Raw genomic sequence first — 24,103 nt, forward strand, 5'->3', positions numbered from 1 at the left:
TTTTGATTATTTTTGGATTCAACAAGCTGCTCCCATACAACTTAAGAATCTGTAATGACTTCTGTCAGTTTCCATGGTACCAGCTAATTGCTGAGATTTTAGGGCAGGCTGGGGGCATGAGTATGTCTGGTGTGGGAGAGGAGGGAGTGCAGAAATCTTACCCCTCTGCGCTTGCTAGGAGAAGGGAGAGAATTCACTACAGACTTTATTAGGATTAGCAACAGGCTTGAAAAAGTGGGAAATATAAAAATGGCATGGAGTTTTCTCTGAACCAGGACACACATCCATACAGGAAGTGCTACGTGAGGAAAGGGAAAGTCAAACAGTGCCCAGAATAAAGGCATCCAGCAAGGATGAGCTCACCCAGAAGAGGATTCTACTTGACATAATTTACAATCCATGTTTTTCCCTTAAGAGTTCTTGGCAGGAGCACTTAGGCATTTTATTTGCTCTCAAACATCATGGGCCTGGACCCCACCCCCAGAGATTTAAATTCTGCAGGAAAAGTGGGGATTCTGATGCAACTGCTTAACAGTTCAGATCCAACAGAACTTAGCCCCTCTCTCACCCAGTCTGCTGATGCCTGAAATTGCACACAGAGCTGCAATTTTTGTGGACAAGCCTCTCTTGTTAAGAGGAAAATTGCCCAGGGAGAGATTACAATTAAAGCATTATCAATTATTGATATTTTCAGATAGTGCGTAAATGTGCTTCATCACTTGCTTTCCTCCAAGGTGGTTTTGATGATAATCATTACAAAAAGGATAATGGGTTTCTAGCCTCCAGTCTGTCACTCTTCCACCTTCTGAGGAACACAACCAGCTTAAGCTTGCACAATGCTTTCCAGCTATTTTACTATTTAGTCATTCTTTGTAGCATATCCCCTGTTTGTGGATGAGGAAAATAAAGTAACTTCTCTTGGCATTCTCTTCTATCACTAGCCTTGATGAGAAAGAAACTCAGTTTGAGAGAAAAAAAGGGACATTCAAGTGGGCAGAGTCACTCAACTACTCTGGGACAGATGGCCCAGAGGCACAAGAGTGCTTTCCTAGGAACATAGAGTGAGTCAGATCCTATCCCAAACCATATCATCTTCAAAGCATGGTGATCTTGAAATAATCAGAAAAACAAGCTAAGGATTTATTGTTTGTTTGTTTTTTATTAAAAAACACAATTTTGGGACGCCTAGGTGGCTCAGTGGTAGACCATCTGCCTACCGTTCAGGTCACAATCCCGTGGTCCTGGGATGGAGTCCTGCATTGGGCTCCCCACAGGGAGTCTGCTTCTCTTTCTGCCTATGTCTCTGCCTTTCTCTGTGTGTGTCTCTCATGAATAAATAAATAAAATCTTAAAAAAAAACACAATTTATTGAAAAAGAGTAATGCTTTATACAAATTCCCATTACAAAACTCCAAAATATCTATTTGTCTGTTTCCAGGCACAGAAGCAGAGTACAAAAATATCAAAATTGGATAAATTCTGGTGTAACAATTCTGTTGGCCATTTTGGACTATCAATTTCTCTGTAGAGCTTAGCAACTAGTAGCCACCATGCATTTATACTCAGACATCATTAGAAGCTTTGTATGAAGCAAAGGCTGTTTGAATTATACCTTCTAGGTACATACAGTCTCAGGTTCGGTAGACATACTAAAATTTACTGGTTCTTATCATCACATGATGCAGTCCTTTGGATAACTCCCCCGATGTGGGTTCACTATGAATTACTATTCCCAAACTACCTATTTGAGAGGTGCTAACTGCCAGCTAATAGCTACAACTCTGATAGCATCACTTAACAGAAACTCACCTTGTATACCCTTCAAATTATTATAATTCAAAAAAAAAAAAAACTTCTATACTTTGGCTTTGCTGATGCTTACACTTCTGTTTTACCCATTACACCTGCAAACTTGTCCTAGGTCAAGTCTGCATTACTGAAAGGAGAAAAGCTTAGCCACAAAAAGCATCAGGCCATACTGATTGAAGAAACTAAGATTTCCTTAGAATTTTTTTCATTTAGTAAGCTGTATTTCACTTTAGTCTTCCATCACATGAGAGATTAAGGCAAGAAACCCATTTCTTAGAACTTCTCTCTTTTCGGGGATTTGAAAAGTAATCCCAAACTGATGCACTTAAATCCTTAACCCTTTCCTCCATACAGTATACTTTTTATTTTTTAACCTTATAAAATGACATTTACATGTATTGCATCTTACCGGATCCCCACAACAGCCCTGTGAGGTAGGCAGGTCCAGAATTACAATCCCCTTTTTACAGATGAGACAATAAATCTAGGGCAGCCAAGTGCCTTGCCCAAACTCACACAGTAATTGATAGCACCAAGACTCAAAGCAGGTCTCCAGACACCAAAGCCAACACCTTTCCATTACATCATCTTGCTCAAGTGAAGTAGCAATTTCTCAGATAGGAAAACTAAGAGCAATTGTTCAAATGGAGCAGAGAACCAAGAGCTAGGCTGGACACAGCTCAGAGAAAGGAAATAGGCCACTGAAGAAAGGAAGGTGCTGAACGATATAAAAATATGTGCATAGGTTTGATTCAGTGACTTAACAGCCAATTGAGCAAATAAAAACACTACTTACGCATAGTTCATGTTCAAAGAATGAGCATAATATCAACTAATTAATACTCACACCGCCTCTACCAGATGGTTAAGTATCATTATCTCAATTTGACAGATGGGAAAAGAGGAGAAAGATTAAGTGACTCGCTTACAGCCTGAGAGAGAATACTTGTCATCAGATTATCACTACAGGAAGTCTAGTACTTCATTCAGACAAACAGACACGTGAGCCATTTTTTTCTCTAGAAAGAGGTAAACTATACGATAATTACATATGAGAGAACAATACAGTGGAGGGGGGGTGGGGGAGAAAAGATAGTTTGCAGGGATATACAACTGTGGATAAGTAGCTTAAAAATTCAATCAATAAAATTGTGTTACAACACCTGGGAAAGCAGCACACAGCAAGTCAATCAGACAAATATTTTCAAAGCAAATAAGAGCCTTGTAGGTCAGAGTACAGAAAGCGTGTGGGAAGGTCAACAAGAATAGATCATCTGGTCTTGCAGAAAGACATGCTCCCAAAGCTCTGATTTATAAGAGACTCTTCCTGACCCCAGGAATGATATCGTAGGCATATGAAATGTGTTATCACATTCAAGATTTAAGCTCAGCCTCATAAAAAAAAGCACGAAGAACGATGAAAGCACATGCTATAAGGTTGTAATAAAAATAATATAAAAGAAGCACATGAAGAAGTGAAAAACCTCATACTTGGTAAAGCAGGTTAGGTCTTTTGTCGAAGACACTAACAGCTGATGAAAGATGGAAAATTATATTTGACCTATTATATATGTCCATATAGAAGAAGGGAAATATGCCAATAAACTGCTTTTTTAATCAATATAGAATTAAATATTTTTTTCTATTTTAGATATATTTTAAGTATCCTGGTACCAACATAATGATAAGAGTTTTTGCTATCTAACTTTTTATAGAAAAACATGTATATGTACATATCTATATATATATTTAAGGAGCTCCCCCTCCCCATGTTTGAGATGATTACTCGGTGGGAAACAGTAACAAAAATGGAAAAGACTTCCCTCCCATATTGAGGAAAGGAGATAAAATGAGACTAAGGCATTTTTAGCGATGCATATTTTAAAAAAATATGTTTTTTGTTTTGTTTTTGCATTTGTCTGTTGTTTGCAATACCACAGTTCAGACTACAAAAGTCAAGAGTCTGAGGTCTTAATGTCAATAACAGTATTTCGATGTCCATTTCCTCTTTGTGTCAACAACGTCATCTCCTTTTGCTTCCATGTCACACGTAGTCTTTCCCACTGGAAGGCGCAGGTTTTGGATAGGGCCGTGGTGTTGGGTAAGATGTTGTTTTTCGGGGACAGGAGCAGCAAAGCAGGGCACCTCCCAGAAGGCAGAGAGAGGCAGCAGCCCAGCCAGTGAAGAGAGCCTGACCAAATTCATACCTGCAAAGACAATGCATTTGTTTCATTAATGAATCACTGGGAACTTTTGTAATATAATTAAGGAAGGAAATCGATATAATATTCATTATATATTTTTCCACTAGGGAAAAAAAAATCCCCCATGATCCCTTTGGGGAAGCACTCTAAGGTTCATGACTACAGATACACCAGAATGTTTACATTGCAGTTGCAGATACTTTGCAATAGTAGCTCAGGCAATATGGCAGGCAGCACCAGGTTAATCACACAGTATTTCCAAAGACTTTACCACATGGAGAACAATTGTGAAGCATGTTTATGATTCCCAGGCTAAAACTTAACAATTATGCTATTGCCAAGTAGCAATGGTGTCCTATAAATTGCTGGCAAGCAATGGGGACTATTAGAATTTTCAATAATTGATCCTAGGTACCTACACACTGAAATCAGAAATGTATGGCTTCATAAAAAACAACTTGTAAACAATCCATAGACCATTCTAGATTAAGCTGATACATGTGGATGTATGGAGCCGGACTCTTGGGGAGACGCTCTGTGAATGATGGCAGACCAGGGGAGGCCTGGCCCTGAGTCCTGATGCAGACTCTCTACTGCTGCACTCTTGGCTAGTAATGCCACCTCCCAACCTTAAATTTCTGCTTCTCTTAAAGCACAATAATTCCACCTGCCTCACTGGACAGCTTATAGGATCATGGGAGACAATGTGACACAAATATAGAGCCAAGCAATTTATAAAGTGCTTCCACATCCATTACTGGTAAAAATGTAGCCTATTGACCTCTTGCAGTTTCTGTTCCTATGTTGTAAGTCTTAGGAAATAGGCTCCAACATGACCATGATCACTGCAGGATATGTTCTCCTGGTAAGGGCGGTTATATGAAGAGAAGCATGTCTTATCTCTTGACCACAGGGATTCTTCTTAGCACTCAACAAACAATAATTACACCTTAACATCCTGACTCTGAATGAAGTTATTAGGCTTTAATGATGTGAACACAGTGAGACAAAGAGCCTTGACCCTGGTCAAAGACTGTTGTTACATGAGAGCCCAGAATCAGCTCTTTCTTTTCTACAACTCACAATGTAAACAAAAATGACTTTAGCAAAGCCAATTTTATAGTTGTGATGGAGCATAAAGTTTCAAAGTGTATTTCAACTTACTTTTCTCATAAATAAGTTAAATTGTGTCTTCCTAAATAAAATTAATCTATTGGGAATGAAGTATTATTCATCAACCCCTACAGTAGTGTTATTTTTTCGATCAATCATTAACCATGTGTTAAGTCACACACACACACACACACAAATCACTTAATTAAGTGTTGTAAGTATTAGGACATACCTCAAAAAAGAAATGTTAAATATGTTAACATCTTTATTGATATTAAAAAAATGAACAAGAAAAAAGATCCAGTGCACAGTTGGAAAGTACAGGGCCTAGAAATTTTCTACTTTTAAGTACATTTTGTCATCAATATAGGCTGTTAAAGCAATAACGAAGCTCATTTTAACATGAGTCACAGGCCTTTTAGACTATCTTCAGGTTTGACTAAAATTTCATAAAGTTCTAGAAAGCAAATCTGAGAAGTTATGGCACTAGCTGGACTTGGCAGGAGACAGAAAGGGTATTTTCTCAGAGAACAAATTATTTTATGCATGAATAGCATTACCTGGCATTGACCGGGGTCATAGGGTCATAAAAATCTTGAACAATTCTATTGCCATACCATGCTGTGGCAACTAAAACAGCCAGACCTACAGAAATTCAAAACAAGAGACTGTTAATCACTATGAAACAATGAACGTAAATACACAGCCCATTAAATATAAAAGCATTTTACAAGAATTAAATCTCATCAATAGTGCTGACATTTTAAATTTAGTCAGTTTTAATTTAGACAATTTTAACTTAGGAAGATGCGAGATGCGGACATGATTTATTCCAAATATTCTGTAAAGACAGACAAAAAAATCAGTTTGAAGTTGGGCAAGGTTTATACTCTTCATGTCACCTTATTCATTTACGGTCCAAGGTCATGGGCACAATTAATGCTTTTTTGGAAACAATTCAACAGGTTGATAACAGTTAAGATCTTCAAAGATATTTTTGCACATAATGTACTAAGCAACTTTTGATAAAACAGATGTCTGTATTAGTATAGACAGAGATCCTTGCAAAAGGGAAGATGAAAACCCTTCCACATTTATCTTGACCAAAATTCAAAATTTACATTTCTGTGGGGTCAAAGGAAAGTAAACAAGTAGACAGCAGGGAAGACCAGGACCTGTCTCAGTACAAATCCAACCACCCAAATCGTACTGTCCTGCTGGTCAGACATACCAGGTACTGCCTTGGGATTTGCTGAGGTACCATACTGGATCAATTTACACAGCTTACTCTCAATTTCCAAGCATCTCTTATTTCAGTATTACTAGGGAAACTACTCTGCCAACATAATTACTTCTATCATTTATAAGAAGTATAAAGTATCTCAATATCTCTTATCTAAGGAAATTAAATAACTTCTTTTTATAGTAATCATACAAAGTCATCAATATAAACAGATTAAATATTTCCATGCTATTTCCTCTTTCCCTCTTTCCCCCCCAAAACAAAAACAAAAACAAAAACAAAAACAAAAACCCAGTCTAATCTAATTGCCTCTAATACTTGACAGAAAACACTACTGCTTTTGGCTGCTCAGACCATGAGAATGTTCTGGAACCTGCTGCCCTCACTCCCTAGGAAGTCCCTGAAATGGAAGTGGGGGTGTTGCAGTCACTTACAGGAGTTATAAGAGGGCAAGCGAGGGAGGGATGCTACACAGTATGTTTATTCATGGCCTTTGGGACCAAATGGTTGGGAATAAAATGCTGCTCATGCTTTTCCTGATAGGAGTTAATCTGAGTGAACTGAAAGACTGATCCCTTTATTATTTTATATGCATACATACATACTATATTATTTAATATAATCCTTATCATATGGTTTTATAATGAAACCAACCATGTCTTTTTCTGGTACTCGTTTTCTCAAAGTTCACATATGTAACTCATCAATCAGCACTCGAATAAAACGAACACATATGTATTTTCTTTTTTTAAGATTTTATTTATTTATTCATGAGAGATAGAGAGAGGGAGAAGGGCAGGGACACAGGCAGAGGGAGAAGCAGGGAGCCCCATGTGGGACTCGATCCCGGGTCTCCAGGGTCATGCCCTGGGCTGAAGTCTGCGCTAAACCACTGAGCCACCCCGGCTGCCCACACATATGTATTTTCTATGGAAAATGTAATTTCATTCCTTTACCAAAGTTTTCTCTTTCTTAACTCATCTAACCTAATTTTCTGTCATTCCAACCTTCTACCTCCACTCCATTTGGCCTTTCTCTTCTTGTATCTATAATACATCCTGTTTATTCTGGAATCAGATCTGTCTACCTGAAATGTTGTCCTCATTTTTCTCCCCAAATCCCAGTTCCATCCATTCCTCACAGACCTGTACGATTCACACATTCTTCACATCCTCTGTCATAACTCCCCATCTTTGCCACATAATGCCTGTGGAGACACTACAGAAATCTTCTGAATTTTATAGAATAGTTTCTTAGTGTTTGCGAAATAGAAACTATCTCTCTTCACCTGGAAGACTGGTTCTAGCAAATCAGTTGGCACCTGGAACCTCAATGAATAGACCTGCCTACCATGAGCACAGATCTCAGTTTTTCATTTGGATCCTATTTGAGAATGTCAAAGTCAACTAGACTTAAGGTTTCTATGTCTTCAAGATTTTAAAGAAACTGAAAAATTCAATCCAGGTACAACAAATACAACAAAACCTACAGAAACTGAAAACTATATCTTTACCCATGCCAGAGACAGACAAGGAAGGTGAAAGGGGGACAGGGCCTCTCTTACCTGCAATAAGAAATATCACTCCCCCAATGACAGCCATCCGCATCTTCTGCACCTCATCGTCTTCCATGCACTTCATACACTTCATGCCAATAGTGGCCACAAAGATGGCTATAAGTCCCAGCAGGATACCAATCACCATCAAAGCACGGGTTGCTTGCAAAGTACCTGGTGGGAAACATTTTAGAACACGTAAAAAAACATGCCTAGGCCAACAAGAGGAGGGTGACTGAAGGCCATGTATATTTTAATATTGAATGGAAAAGATAAATAAGAACGAGGAGTCAGGAGACCCCAGTTCTAGTGATGTTTCTGCAGGTGACCAACACAATTTCCACTCCAGAAAAATAAATGCCTGGCTGCATGATGAATAAGAAGCCCTCCAGCCCTCACATTTTGTTTTCAATATGAACTTCAAATCCTCTGGAAAAATAATTAATGGTCTGGTTGAATAGGTTTAGCAGAACTAATACATCTTTAATCCTCACGAACAGAGTATTTTAATTCTGAAATAACAATCATATGCATTATCCTTAATGTTAAACCATTTATAATTAAAATGGCTTACAAGATACTTTGGTAATAGTCAACAGCTTTATATTCCAATCATCAAGCTTCAGAAAAAAAAACAAGTAAATTTGGAAGATAAGTAATGAATTTCTCAAAGATTATCATGGCTGGATAAGTAATATTTGCATCTCCAGTGACTGGGTTGGGGCTGGGGGATATAAATGCTATTTTCTTAGAACAAAGAAAAATAACCTTTGAGATGTTACTTTGGAACAGGGTAGTTTCATACTAGAGATATCACTAGTATTCAAAACTATTAAACTGTCATGTTGTAAAATAGCTGACAATAAATTAATGCAGTATTTCTCAAGATTCCACTAATTTTCTCATTTCCTGTTGTTGTCGTTGGTATACTAAATCATGGTAGAGTCAGCTTCAGGAGGTTATGCCAGTATGTTTCTTATGGAATATAAACATGACACCATCATTGTGATATAAAGGCACAGATTTAAAAAAAAAAATGATCTGAAACTACTCTGGGTAAATGAGTTTGATTAATTCTAGATTTGTTTCCTCCTTCAGATAAAGATCATTATCTTATTGACAGTGTTAACATGTGACAATTATTTTTGCATGCATAACTATTATTTACATTGTAACAAACCGTGCTATCTTGGGTAAGCTACTTATTATTCTTTGGGACCAAGTTTCTATTATGTAAAGTGTGAATGATGATATCTCTAACCAGGAAGTTGGAACAACTTACTTGTTGATGGTCTTTGAAAGTGGCTGACATGATGGAAAAGCTTTGTATCTCACTGTCAAATTGATATCTAAGCTCAGTCCTATGATGTTCGGGGTTGAAAACTTACATTTCCAATCATAATGAACTGTAAAGGTTTCTAAAACATTCGATTTTAATTTAATACTTACATCCTTGCCATAACCAGACAATCTCTGCTAAAATCACAATGACCTCTTTCTAAGAAGAATCAAAAGCTTTTTTTTTTTTTTTTTTTTTTACTGTACTTGAGAGATATTTTGGAAGCCAAGATGCATTTTTATTTGATTTAAGTAAACAGCAAAACAGATACATATCCCCTTACATATCCAGCTTCCCGTAAACTTGTGTGGGTGCACATGCACCCTACCTACACACTTCTCTTAAGATTCCAGGCGATAAGAATTGCTGAATCAAAACACATGTTCCATGGACTGTGGGTTTCCTGGGAACTGAAGCTGCTTATAAGATTAGCCTAAGACTTCTTCCTTGGATCACAAACAATACTGTGGTAAGAAGAGGAAAGTACCAAAGAATCCACCGTTATGGCGTGTCCTTCCTTCTGATTTACCAATAGTCTTTGCAAAGACAATCATTACGTAACAGGAGATTGAAAAGTGAAATAACTTAAGCTCTTATACGAAACACAAATTTCAGATTTGGTCCTAAATGCCACTCAGAAGAAAAGCATTTCAGGCAAAAGAATGCTGGAAGAAGAGATAACTAAAAATCACAAAGATAATCCATGTGCCAGGAGGATAAGACGACGGCCCGTCTGTTTGCCTGGCACTGTCTTGGTTTTAAAACTACAAGTCCTACCTGCTAAGAAGAACCTGAATCCTGGACGAATGAGGACAGCTGGCCACTCTACTGGAGGATGTCAGAATGTGACAAAATGAGGTGCATTTAGAGGGTGATCAGAAAGTAGAGGCCCTACAGGGTTTTGCAAGCTACAGTAAGGTGTTATGTGTTTATTCTAAGCATAGTCAGAAGTCATTGTAGGGTTTTAAAAAAGGGGTAACAGGATTTTTGCCTTCAGTACAAGGAACACAATTAGTAAATATTCTTCCTATGATAATCCTTCAGATATATTCAGTCTTCCACATCTCTCGGCCACTTCCGCTGTTTTTCTCATAAACGTTCAGTTTTCCAACCTTTATTAATCACCTTTATGGTTAATCTCTGATCTCTCTCCAAGTTTTCCACTTTGTTTGAGTTGTAGGGCTTCCAACCTGACCCAGCTCCTATAATAATTATTCTGATCTGCACTTCACATAAAAACAGCAGGCCACCAGCCCAGCAGGTCTGAGCACTTGGATCACAAGGTATTCCTCACGAGGAGTCTAGTCTCCTGGGCCTCTCGGTCTCATGAGTCAGACTTGTATAAAACCACCCAGGCAGGGAGCGCACAGAGATAAACCACACCAGGGCTCCATCTGTGCTCACCTGGAATGATCTAACATTCACAGTTCCCATCTCTAATCTTGTTCTCTTCAAGTTCGCCAGGAAAGCACAGGGGATTCATGCCATATCCATTTTATTCTTTCCACCTCTTTCACAAAGTTTCCAAAGGGGAGGGGGAGGCAGATATTTTGTTCTGTTTGCTACAACCCCCCATGTTTTATTTCTTTACAAAATGTGATGTATTTGTATCATGTACAAAAAATAATGGAGAAAATGGGGGGGAAAATCCTTAGGAATCATATAAGCTATATAGATCAGGGGACCGTGTTTCATCTTTAAAAATCTGATAGGAAATATCAGAAAGGGAGACAGAACATGGAAGACTCCTAACTCTGGGAAACGAACTAGGGGTGGTGGAAGGGGAGGAGGGCGGGGGGTGGGGGTGACTGGGTGGTGGGCACTGAGGGGGGCACTTGACGGGATGAGCACTGGGTGTTATTCTGTATGTTGGCAAATTGAACAATAAAAATAAATTTATTATTAAAAATCTGATAAAGAAATAGCATTATTTTGCAAAGTAATATTTTTCATTTACATTTTGGCATCCATTGACTTACAAATTTTTTTTTTTTTTTTTTGTATTTTACAATACTGGATGGACCTCAAACACAAAATCTCATCTTGCTCCATTGGAGACAGTTAGATGAACTCTTAACTATAGTGATATGTAGGGGTGGAGGAGGGATATTTAAAAAAAAAGGCTGAGAATTAGAACAACATCAAAACTCACTAGTCAGGCATATGTAACAATGGATTACAAAGTCAGAGTAAGCAAGTGTTGTATTACAAGTTATGAGGGTTTTATGTAGAGATAGAATCTAAATTGCACAGTTTTAAACTGGAACCAGATGAATCCTTCAAATTAAGGTCTTATGGAAGTCTTTTAAGTCAGAGATCTAAAATATGTAATTGTGAGCTCCTTGATGTCTTGGGCCAGATATTTGTTCTATCCAAAACACACTAAGAATAATACCTGGCAGGCTACATGATTATTCAATCTGTGTTCAATTAATTCAAATTAGAACATGTTTTTACTTTTTCAAAATTGCACTAATACAATAGGGGAAAAAATACTCTCTTGTGGTTAGCTTAATCTTTGATATACTACTGAGAAATGCCTCAGCAAAATAAAATTTTGCTATATAAAGCCAGACTTGATTTCAATCATTAAACGTCGGAAACTTATACAAGGAGGGAACAGATCACACATTTTGCTTAACTTGATTATTTTTTTTTAATTTTCAAAAATTTTTAAATTCTGCATCAGATGAGCTTCTGAGAAAGTTTTTCTCCTAGTGGAATGATGCTCAGCAGGGTAGAGAAATTGAGAAATATTTGCAAGCCACAAAATAACATTTTGAGCCTGAGAGATACAGAATAACCTTGAATTTTAACTCTGAGCTTGTCTAATTAGATCTACTCTAGAAGCAAATATGTTCCTTTCCTGGCCCTTTAAATTTGGAGATGCCGCTACAATATTATTATCACTGACTAAAGTTGTCTGTGGAGAAAATGGTTAGCAAACATTCAAAAACCGACAGTATTGTTTCTCGTCATTATTCAGCAGTAGAGAGAGGAGGCAGTCTTTTAATTACATTTAGCTAGACCGATAATCTTGAGATTAAAGACTCCCTAAGGAGTTCTCACCACTTTCAACCTGAAAGTATAATTTGAAAATATACTTACAAAGATCTCTACTTACAAGACAAGAAATGAGTAAGAAGTTACTGATCTACTACAGTTGGGTTAATCAACATAAGTGTAGAAAGACAAGCACAGACAAGAATGTCAATTTTTTTTCTAATGGTTTTTTAAAAGTCTTACTATATTAGTACTAGAATCTCCTATAAATACCTGACATCATTTATGCAACTTACTGGCCATATTGCTATATTATTACCCTATGTCGTATGCAATTTTAATTAAATCTGCATCCTCATGTAGCCCCCCTTTGCATGAGTGGTTGCTTAATAAGTATTAGACAAGTAAATGAACTGAGCATCGGGTGACTAGAACTAAAACGTTTTCTTCTCCGCAGTTAGATGAGCTCATCACAGACTGTCACAGAACCATACTCCCATGGCTTTTTCACTTTGACTCAAGTTCAAAGTTTCTCGCAAGTTCGCATTGTTAGGATTTCCATTGTACTGGTGCAGAAGCTGGTGGCCGCTGGGTATGACCTCAATACACCACTATAGTCAGTAACTGAAGTGTTTGGGAGGAGGCAGGACTTGCCAGTTCTCAGGATGTCTTGAGTGGTTTTGCTAACTTCTTTTTTTCCTTAGAGAAATTGCCTCGTGATTAAATTTATGCTTCTATAGTACCACTTACTCATCACTCCAATCAAGGAAACCTAAACCCCACCACTTGCTTCTTCATGTTCAATCACGGCAGTTAGTAACAAAGAATGTTGACACTGGAAGGAATCACCATTGCCACCTTATAAATCATCTGAGTGACATCCCTGGGAGCAAGAATAAGGCCTGGCTTCCGTTTGTTGAGTGGATGGATGAATCGTGGATTCATCTCCCCATTCCTCTTACCCTGCCCTATTATATAGGTAAGGCTTGTAAAATAAGTCTTATTTTATTTCTCTTCAGCTCAGAGAAATCAAGTGGCTTGCCATAATACATAGCTGGTTAGTATGTATATTACTAAAACCAGGGTCAGAACTGAGAACTTCTGATCTCAAGCTTGGATTGTTTTCTTCTACTTCCATCATTCCAAGAGTCAAAACTAGTTCATGAAACAGATTTGAACACTAATAGCCCGTTGAACACCCTTGGGATGTAGCAGGCATTATGCAGTCTGGGGAAGTGTCAGTGGGTACCTTCCTCTCTGCCTATGTTTTCAAGACTTTGAAAAGTTTAAAATCCAAGTCAGTGATTTCGTCTCTTTGATTGAGCCTGACATCATGGGGAGAGTGCTTGGAAACCTCACTGACAACCAATACTCATTAAGCACACCTACACACATGTGGATTCATGCAAAGCAAGTTGAACAGGCTAGAGGAGCTTATAAACAAATTACAGAATCTCAAGGTTAGATGAGACTTAGAGAGAGTCTGGCCTAACCTTCCATTTGTCTGGTGCTTGGATTTTCCCTACAACATTCCTATAAAATGCTTACTTCTCTGCTTGCGCACCTCCCACAATGCAGCCTCCTAGGATAGCCCAATCTTTGGACAGCTCTAACTATTAAAATCAAGCAAGGAGAAACAATTGGCTAAGTACCTAAAATAGGCACAAGCTTGCCAAAAGTTTGAGAATTGGATCAACAGGGCAAGATGTACAGTTTAATCTAGAAAAAGTCTACTGCACTCCGCTTTGTAGATGCCAACTCCCAGCTGCAGGAGTCATCAGTGTAAATAAACATCTCATACTTGGGATGGAAATGACATTGTCTCACAATACGCAGCATAACATTTTGTCTCCCCCAGAGAAGTTTCTCAGTTACATTTTTATAAACGGTTCTGCAAGAAACCCACCTAAAAGGAGCCCTGTTGTATCCCATTTCCTCTATTGGTTTAAACACCCTTTAGATATTTTTATGAATGTCATGTGCTTTTTATGGTTGACACTAGTTAGAACAGGCGATCAAGGGCTTTTAACACATCTAGTGCTTCTGTCTCTCCTCTCTAAGATGCCAAGTGGGCCCCACTGGCAAAGAGAACAAGGAACAATCTCAGGAAACTTCTAGCCAGGCTATCAGCTACAAGCACTTTCTGAGATGTAACCCTTTACAAGGAAAACTACTTACATATAAGACAATCCTGTTCTCTTCTAGATATCACAAAACTGCACCAAAACCAGGTAATGAATCACAAAACTGCACAAAACCACCAAACCCAGGTCTCTACATCAGAGCAGAGTGAGGACCACTGCTCAGGCAGAGAAACAGAGACAGGTTCTCTGGGCTCCATTCAAAAGGCATCCAGTGAGTCATGGGCAGGTTGGGAGAGCACCTGTGAGTCAAGACTCCCTCCTCTGGGAATCAGTTTTGAGAGAAAGGACTCAGCTCCACTTTGAATAAATCCTGGTTTTAACCAAAACAAAAAGAGGAATCTGATCTGAAGTTTAAAAAAATCAGTTAAAAAAATGCGTATGGGGGAGAGAAGTATTGTTTAGTTCTTCCGCTACAGCTTCAAAAACTATAACAACTATATTAACTAGGAATAAATGAAAATAAAACATTTTAACACATTATCATGTACAGTGATGACCTGCTGGGAGTATTTATGGCATGGCTCAATCTGGTCATGGATTCTTTTTTAAAAAAAGATTTTATTTATTTATTTATGAGAGACACACAGAGGCAGAGACATAGGCAGAGGGAGAAGCAGGCTCCCTGTAGGGAGCCCGATGTGGGACTCGATCCCAGGACCCCGGGATCATACCCTAAGCCGAAGGCAGACACTTAACCACTGAGCCTCCCAGGGGTCCCAAATGGATTCTATTTGGTCACCTAAAGAAATAAAAGGAAACTTATTTAACCAAATTGAAAATAAGCTGTTTTGATCAGAAGAATCAGGGACCTCTGGAATTGCCTTAAAACCTTCTCCATCTGCCAAGTCCTCGACATGACACCCAGAAAGCCTGACACCATTTCCTTACCCGCATTTTGTCTTTTCATGGGGTGGGGGAGAGATTCAATGATTATATACAGGGAAGTACTTAATACACTTCTTATATATGGTAAAAAGGGATCCTAATGTGGGAACTTTGAAAGGTTGGAGTGACAACACTCAAACCACCATGCACACTGACCAACCAAATCCCAACAGGTGTTCGACCTGTTTAAACAGCTTCAGAACGGATTTAATATCTCTCAGCTGTATGGCTTTTGACAAAAGTACAGAGAGGAGGTGGACAGGGCGACGGAAGGAAGCTTGAGCAATGGCAACAATGGCTCACTCTCTGCACCAGGTGGGCTGGTGGACAGGCTTGCTTATCCAGCCAAAGACGAAGGAAGCTTTTCTTCAGGTTAGTTCCAGGGCAGGAGAGACACTGGGGCAAGACAACTGATGTAGCATCTCAAGGAAGGTACTCCAGCCATGAACGGTTATGACCTAAGTAAGTGGGAATTTAATGAGTTTCTAAGAAGGCACTCAAAACCTTTTACCTAAGAAAATAAAAGTAAGAAGGCCACCCTATCATCCTTCTTCCCATCATTCTTAGAAATATTTCTCTCTCTGGGGATCCCCGGGTGGCTCAGCGGTTTAGCGGCCGCCTTTGGCCCAGGGTGCGATGCTGGAGCCCCGGGATCGAGTCCCACATCGGGCTCCCTGCATGGAGCCTGCCTCTCCCTCCTCTGCCTCTGTCTCTGCCCCCGTCTCTCTCTATGTATATCATAAATAAATAAAATCTTTTTAAAAAGAGAGAAATATTTCTCTCTACATAGTTCTTTCCAACTTGACAGAAGAACAGACATGTGCTGCCCAGAAATTCCATTAAGGAAGATGGAAGCTTGGAGAAGACCCACCATTTCTCTCTACCTTCCTCCCTGGCTGAGCTCTGCCTTCATCAGCTGAGTCTCCCCTGCTGCATCTTCTCCAGTGCCCTCATTCTCCTTCGTAAAAGTTTGCTTAGAACTTTTCTTTCCCGTCACCCTTTTCCATCTGCCATCCACCTTCTTTTTCCAAAACAACACTATGCAATCTGCCTCCTCTGCAGGCCCCTGGCTTGAAAAACTAAACCGTCCAGGGGGATCTCAAGAGGCTTCTTCAAGGAGTCATGGAAGAGGATGGAAAGGAGCCTCCCCATACTTACAGGATGTTAAAAATCACTTTTGATTTTTGAAAGATTCAAGCTCAAGTGTGAGCAGCAGGTTGGGACATTCCACGTAGGAATGTAACTTTTACTATGAAAATTCATAGTAAAGATAGATTTAAATCCCCACCCCCCCCCTCACAATCTACCTAAGACTTTAGGATCATGTATGAATCGTAGAATCCAGAAAAGCTACCAGGCACCAAACTTTTCAAAGCGGATTGTTTTCTTGGCCAAACCCCACCATCCTTCAATGGACACAGAATCTTAAGGATATTCAGGGAGAGCCTAAGAGCCCAGGCTGGAGGCTGGCCTTCCCCCCTCAATCTGCACCCCACTTTCATGGGGATTTGAGAGGAGACCACACCTAGAGCAGAAGTGTCACCTGCGAGTTAGAGGAAAAACCAGGGCATCTCTCCCCCCCAGAACCACAGTTTGCTCCTGCTTCCTCACGACAAGGCGCATGGTCAGGAGGCTTGATCTGCTGAAGTTTCAGGACCACGTAAGGATGCCGCAGGGCCGAGCGGTGGCCAGTGCCCCCAGAGCGCAGCCCCGGGCTGGGGCTGGGGCTGGGGGCCGGGGCCGGGGCCGGGGCCGGGGGCAGGGGGGGACTCACTGTTCAGATTCAGCAGCGAGTCGAAGACCTTGCACTGAATCTGCCCGGTGCTCTGCGACACGCAGGACATCCACAGCCCCTCGTAGATGGCCTGGGCCGTCACGATGTTGTCGCCGGCGTACGAGTAGATCTTCCACTGGGGCAGCGCCGTGCTGACGATGGAGCCCACCCAGCCCAGGAAGGCCAGCAGGAAGCCCAGGAGCTGCAGCCCCGCGTTGGCCATGGCTCGCCCGGCGCCCGCGCCCGCGCCGCTCGGCTGGCAGGTGGCAGGAGGCAGGAGGCAGGAGGCAGGTGGCAGGTGGCAGGAGGCAGGTGGCAGGTGGCAGGTGCACGGGGAGGAGCCGGCAGGGGCGGACGGGGGTACCGCGGCCAGCCGCCCGCGCGGAAGCGGGGGGTCGGGGTCGGGGCCGGGGTCGGGGCCGGGGTCGGGCGGGCGCCGGAGAAGGGACCGAGAAGCCGCGCCGCGGGCTCCGGGACTGCGCTCCGACCCGCGCGGCGCCGCGATTTAAAGCAGCTCCGCCCCCCGCCCGCAGCCCGCCGCCCGCCGCCCGCAGCGCAGCGCAGCGCCCCCTGGCGGCGGACGGGGGCAGCGGCGGGGAGCGGGGAGCGGGGACCCCGCGTGTGTGTGCGTGTGCGCGCGCCCCTGCGCCCCGGGCGACCCCTGGGAAGGATCAGGGCCTCGCCCCCTCCCATCTGCATCCTCCCTCTTCTTCCTCTTCCCATTGGTTCAGTCTACATTTACCCCCAAATGACTCTGTACGTGGAAACACTAACAATCCGTACAGAAGAGAAATAGAGGCCTCAAGAGACCCACGGTTTCATTTGCAACTTCTGTCGCTATCTCACTAAAAGGCATTCGCTGTCCATCCCCGTGACACCTCCTGTCCCTCGCACACACTCGACTCTCTTTGGCTCATCCGTCCCTCCACCGTCCCCTCCTTGTGTCGCCTTCTTCCCTTCGTGGTCTCTCCTGGAATCATGTATTTCTGCACGGGTTGTAAGGAGTCTTTGCACTTGAAGGACGAGGAAACTGAGGCCCCAAGAGGAAGTGCGGTTTTCCTAAGATCCCATAGCAACTTAGTACCGTCTCCAGCACTTGGTGCTCAGACCACTGTGCTTCCCACTACATCTCCGACCCACCGGAATAGACGCCCTTTAATCTGTCATCAGCCTCTTGAAAATGCAGCCCACCCTCCCCCACCCCTGCACACACACACACACACACACACGTCTCTTCCCTGCAGCAGTTTATCTTAGAGCAGTGATTATTTCTCAGAGGGATCTGGCCAATGGGTGCACCCCATGCCCCAAAGGCTGCCTTATTAATGAATTATCAGACAATCATTCATTAAATGTGAGAACATCTAAAAAGTCTTCCCCCAGAGGAAGGAGAACTGGACTGGGATTTAGGAAGTCAGCATCCTGGTTCCTTTTTTTGCAGTGACGGGCGGGCAGGGGGGCACCCCCTCGGGTTTAGTCTAGCTGAGCCTTTAGTTTCCCTCCATGGGTTTCTAAAGCTTCCTTCTTTGTAGTTACTCAGAAGTGATCTCGTGGTTTGGAATAATTAAAATGTTTTCCCAACTGCGTTTGGTGTGTGGTTTGAGTGTGGCGGGAGGGAGAAGCTTCCATGATCTTAGTAAAAACAGAAACCCATCAGGAGCAGAATAAATATGTGAAGGAAAAAACAAGGTATGTTCTCATGTTTACTATGAAAACTGCCAGTTTGTAACAAGGAAGGAGCAGGGGATAAAAAGTCCGGAATGTGAGTGAGAGGAATGACAAAATCTCTAACACTTGGGAGACGCTGATGGGGGGACCTAGGCACGTGGTGGGGGGCAGGTGGTACATGAGGATCTCTGTACCTTCTGCTCAACTTTGCTATGAACCTAAAGTTGCCCTTAAAACAAAGTCTATATAAAAGTAACAAAAGAAAAAAAAAAAAAACCACAAAGGAACAAAATCCCCGCCAACCTCCCATTCCACCTGGCTCTCTCCAGGTATCTTTTGAAGGTTTAAGGAGAAAGGACAGATCTGCATGGGAATTTGAGGACTGGTAATGAAGACGGTACCACATGAGCTGGCTGAGGAGGTGTCATTCCGAGTAAACCAGATTAAAACCAGTGAGTGTTCTCCTTCTTCTCAAAGTCTTCCCAGACCCAGTCAGGAAGGCTCCCCCAGTCAGCTTTGAAGGGCAGGACCACATCCAGGCTGAGTCCCCAGAGTCTGAGCCTGAAGTGGGTAAACCTTTCTAGGTCCAGGTGGATGTTCTGTGGGCGCCTGTGGGTGTGGATGAGGGGGCATCACTCACATTTGATTTATCTATTCCTCCGGAATATTTAGCTCAAAGGAGGCCCTCAGAATTTGCTATAGGGCTAGACCACTACCATGTGGATCATGTAATCTCTTGTTGGTGTTGTTCTAGTCAATTTAGAAGTAAAACTGGTTTTGACATTTTTTTTTTCTTTTTTGCTCAGATTGGATTAATGAAAGCAAGATTTGTGTTCAATGAATAGATTCATTCTCAGATCCTTTTAATTTGCTGTAGGACCCATTTCTATCAGCCTACAGTTCTCAGGGAACTCAAAGTATGAATTTTGTGGTCAGAATGGCCCCGTGTTTTTTGTTTTTGTTTTATACCAGGGCTGTGTGAGGCTGATTACCTCATTGCCCACAGCCTTGTTTGTGAGGTTGTGGTGGTTGCTGTTTGCTCCTCTTATGTTCCAGGCCCATCTCTGGCATCCCTAATCCTGTCTAGTTTTCTGTTCTTCTCTCAGTGCAGCTAGTTGAGATCATGGTCTAGCACAAATCCATCGACTTAAAAGGAAAAACAGCTGACGAACATTGGCCTCTAATATATTGAGCATAAACAATGGAGACAGAACTGTGACCAAGAAGTTTCTAGAAATGTTGGCGAAGGGCATGGCAAATGTCCTGGCCTGTTGAGTGGGAAGATCTCCTACGTACCCTTAGACAAACTACTTCCTTTCTCCTCTCAATTTTCCTACCAATAAAAATTAGGAATTGGCTTTCTAAAAGGTCACCCAAGTGTAAAGCTTTATGACTCTAAGTAATAATAGCTGACCCTTGTGGGTAACATACTATTATTACCGGGCATTGAGCTCAGACTTTTATATGCTCCATCCCCTATGTGAAGGTGACAGAGATATAGAAATGTCAGATCACTCACCAGGATCATATTCAGTAAATGGCAGCCCAGGAGCCCAAACTATGCACCTCAGCCTAGAGCACAAGCCATTCCGCACAGTCCTACAGCAGGTCCTTGTGTGAACCAAATCAACTGAGGACCATTGGCCTGTAGATTTAACCATCTTGCTGTGTGTTTCTACCCCAGTGAGGTGCTCCATCCAGGGACTGCTCTCCAGCTCCTTCCTGGCCTTTCTCCATCATTCTTCTGCCCAGGAAGATCCACACACCTGGGGGCTCCAGGTCCTGCAGAGGAGGTGTGGCTGCCAGGGGAGGGAGGAATGGCTGAAAAGAGCAGAGTCTACTGGTCTACCCTGAGTCCGCTTGTGGTTGATGCTTGGGCTCAGCCACCATGCCGAGAACCAGAAATAAAACGCACCTAGAGATGAGAGTAGAGGTGAAACAAAGGGCCATAGAGTCCTGGCAAAGGAGCACACGCCCAAGGGGCAGTGCAGAGCCTCTCAGAAACCAGCAAGAAGGGTAAGAAAGGCATCGGAATGTACATTTATCCCTTAGTGGAGATGCTCGTTAACACCGACTTTTCAGGCTTCTCAGACGGTAAAAGCAGAAGGGAAGGACACATTTCTAACTAAATGATCTGTTGTGTAATTACATAGGGCTTGAGAGAGGGCTCAGAGGACAAATGTGAAAATTTAGCACGAATTTTAGTCTTCGAACGTGCAGGTTACCAATACCAAAACCCATGGGTGCATACCTATTGTAGCTGCTTGAAATAGCCCTCTGAATCTTCTTGCAGTGTTTGAGGGGCTAGTGAGGTGTAAATGATTAAAAGGACAAACTTTTGGGGCAGCCCAGGTGGCTTAGCAGTTTAGTGCTGCCTTCAGCCCAGAGTGTGATCCTGGAGACCCGGGATCGAGTCCTGCTTCGGGCTCCCTGCATGGAGCCTGCTTCTCTCTATCTCTCTCTGTGTCTCTCATGAATAAATAAATAAAATCTTAAAAAAAAAAGGACAAACTTTTGCACCCTAGTTCTATCCTTTACTAATTGAGTAACCTTGGAACATTTGTACAACACACTTATGTGTTAGATTTTTTTCTCTTTCAAATAACTGAAACTGTACTTCATCATGTTATGACCATTAAGCAAGTTCATAGGCGTGCATTACTTGGAAGGTAGTTAGTCAATAGCAAGCACATGGAATGGGGTTATTCCTTATTATTATTTCAAGCAGAACAGATATATCTAATTTTCTAAAGCTGCCATTTACAAATGATCCTCACATTTGTTCAGAAAGTCCTTCTCTTGCCTGGATTCTATTAAAATCCCACTTAATGTCACAGTTAAATCATGGTGACAGGATATGCGGGGTTTCTAGCCGGCAGATGCAATTTTGTATTTGGAAATGGACAAGGCAGCAAGGAGAGGAATGGGGGCTTTGGATGAGATTTTCAAGCCCCTTCTCCTGGACCTGGACAGCATTCCCCTCTGTATAGTTTCCATGGTGTTGACTAAAGACCCAAGGGCTCCTTGGGATAACTAAACACCCAGGTGGGTGAAAAGCAGAGGGAGGATGTTCACATGGTGCCAAAATAAGTCTCTTGCAGATCAGAATGGCTCTTCAGATGGTCAGGGCTCTTCAGATGGCCAGCACGAACAATCCTTGGTTTAAGGTGGTTACTAAGTCTTTGCCTGATCCTGTGGCTACACAGCTCTGCCTTACACCAACCCCCTCAGCTCCCACCCCTCAGCTCCCAGGCTGGCTGCTCTGTCTCTTCAGAAAAAGGAGGAAAAGCAGAATTTCTGCCATAAAATCTACTCTTTGAATTATAACGATTCACTTTGAAGCAAGTTGGTGAAGGACTATTCCCTTATTTTACCCCTCTGCTTGCATCCTATTTGGGGAAAAGTTTCCTTGTAATCATTAGGGACGCTAGAAACACTCCACTAAGTTCATCTTCGAGAACTAAGGCCGAATTATGAATGATATTTTACTTTTAATCCCCGTAATGTAATTCCAACTATACAGTCAGGGCTCTCACAGAAACAGAATAAGAGCTATGTATGCATCTGCATCTACACCTCTCTCTCTCTCTTATCTCCCTATGTATACATCTCTGCACCTGACAAGATTTTAGGCATGATGTTAGACAGAGGCAGAGGAAGGGAGATACAGAATGAGACAAAAAGCTAGATTAATTTTAAGGAATTAGCTCACACAATTGTGGGAGCTGCCAAGTCTGAAACTGGTAGGGCAGCCAGCAGGCTGGACACTCAGGAGGAGTTGATATTGTAGTCTTGAGTTTGAAATCTTCCAGTCTTGAGAAAAATTCCTTTTTCCTTCAGAAACTTTAGTCTTAGTTCTTAAGGCCTTCAACTGATAGGATGTGGCCCACCTACCTGTTGGAGGGTAATTTGCTTTACTCAAAGCCTAGTGATTTAAATGTTAATCATATTTAAAAAAATATCTTTGCAGCAACATCTAGACAGGTGCTTGACTAAAAAACAGGCCACTAGGGCCTGGTCATGTGAAGACATAAAGTTAATCATCACACTAACTAGTGCCTTCTGATTATTTAGATTCTAAGGGCTTTATTTCCATGGCGTCACTTAGTAATCAGAAAGCCAGGGGGCTAGGTAACAATTACTATAGATGTGGAGACTGAGGCCTAGGTAAGGAAAGGAGTTTACCCAAGTAACACAGATGGAAGAGTTGACATCCAAACTCAGTAGGTCTGGCTCCCCGGGCAAACAGCTTATGCGGTGTCCTGTGCTAACCTGCAGTGCATGCTTCCCTTCCACTTCTTCACAACTCTCAAAACCACCCAGAAAGTGGGTGGCCACAAGTTGATTCCACAACACGTCCCCAAATCAGAGTCATATCAGAGTGAAGGGTAGATGTGCAGTAAGGGTAGTAATTAGGTGAACAGGTGAACAGAGGGTCCAATCTTGGTGATTAGGCATCTGAGGCTCCACAAAACAAACTGTAAGCAAAAGCAGTTTTGACACTGACAGAGATCCTGGCTCCTGTGGTGGCGGTGGTGGGGACACCAAGCCAAAATAAATGGCAATGTGATCAAGATCATAGTTCTGAATACCTTGGCCTTTAGGTTAAGACAGAATTGAGGATAAGTTACTGCTTTCTTCCAGCAGTAGACATGATGCTACGCAAGGCTGTTAATCTCTCTGGGTCTCTTTTTTCCCCATCGGTAACTAAAATAAATATACGTAACTCACAGTGTCATAAAAAATTAACAGAGTTGAATGACATAATGCCTGTGGAGTGCTGAGCCCTGTACCCAGAACATGGGAAGTATATGATAAGTGGTAGCTGTACTGCAAGACCCTGGGTGATCGTCCCATGGTCAGAGATAGGCAAGCTGTGATTTCATCATGTTGAACTAAATATTTGAACTAAACTCCCAAGAGAAAGCATTTTAGGCAGAGGAAAGAATTTGAACTGAAATGCAAAGCAAAGGTACAAATGTACAAGCTGCATCTCAGATTTGGCCTGAATATGCATTTTGTTTGAACTTCCCAGTAATTTTTCAAAAACTAAACTAGCTGTAGCTTTGAAAAATTGGAAGATTTATCCTAAAAAATATCTAGAGCCTGGTCAAAAAGAGATGGAAATATCATGCAGCTCTGCATGGGCTCTGTGGTTTCCCAATTCTCCACAGTGTTTGCTTTTCCTATATTACTTCTTTGGACCTTGTAGGCTTTGAGGGCCAATGTACACACAGGAAGTGCATGTATAAGTAGTTGAATTGACAAGGCTTGCATGCATTGCCATGGAGTGTGGGATTTATCATCCATTAGGCAGTAAGTGATCACAGACTTATTTTTTTGAAGATTTTATTCTTTTATTCTTG

The 24,103-nt window shown here is 41.8% G+C and overlaps 1 protein-coding gene across 1 annotated transcript; it reads right to left on the reverse strand.

Moving 5' to 3' along the window:
- Positions 1-1,348: 1,348 nt before the first annotated feature.
- On the reverse strand, positions 1,349-17,440 carry CLDN1 (claudin 1). The gene is made up of 4 exons (XM_038583693.1): positions 17,070-17,440; positions 7,934-8,098; positions 5,687-5,771; positions 1,349-4,016 (listed from the first exon to the last, which is right to left on the reverse strand). Exons 1-4 carry the CDS (start codon positions 17,290-17,292, stop codon positions 3,854-3,856), a joined length of 636 nt encoding a protein of 211 aa, XP_038439621.1. The 5' UTR covers positions 17,293-17,440; the 3' UTR covers positions 1,349-3,853.
- Between the last annotated feature and the right edge of the window lie 6,663 nt (positions 17,441-24,103).

This window comes from Canis lupus, chromosome 34 (genome assembly GCF_011100685.1).
Source record: "Canis lupus familiaris isolate Mischka breed German Shepherd chromosome 34, alternate assembly UU_Cfam_GSD_1.0, whole genome shotgun sequence".
NCBI classification, from domain to species: domain Eukaryota; kingdom Metazoa; phylum Chordata; class Mammalia; order Carnivora; family Canidae; genus Canis; species Canis lupus.

Excerpts from the sequence above, each read along its gene's own strand:
- CLDN1 (XM_038583693.1), bottom strand. The coding sequence starts at position 17,292 with ATGGCCAACGCGGGGCTGCAGCTCCTGGGCTTCCTGCTGGCCTTCCTG. Across the intron at positions 8,099-17,069 it reads CTCGCTGCTGAATCTGAACA|GTACTTTGCAAGCAACCCGT; the intron begins GTGAGTCCCCCC and ends GTTTCCCACCAG. Across the intron at positions 5,772-7,933 it reads AGTGATATTTCTTATTGCAG|GTCTGGCTGTTTTAGTTGCC; the intron begins GTAAGAGAGGCC and ends GAATTTCTGTAG.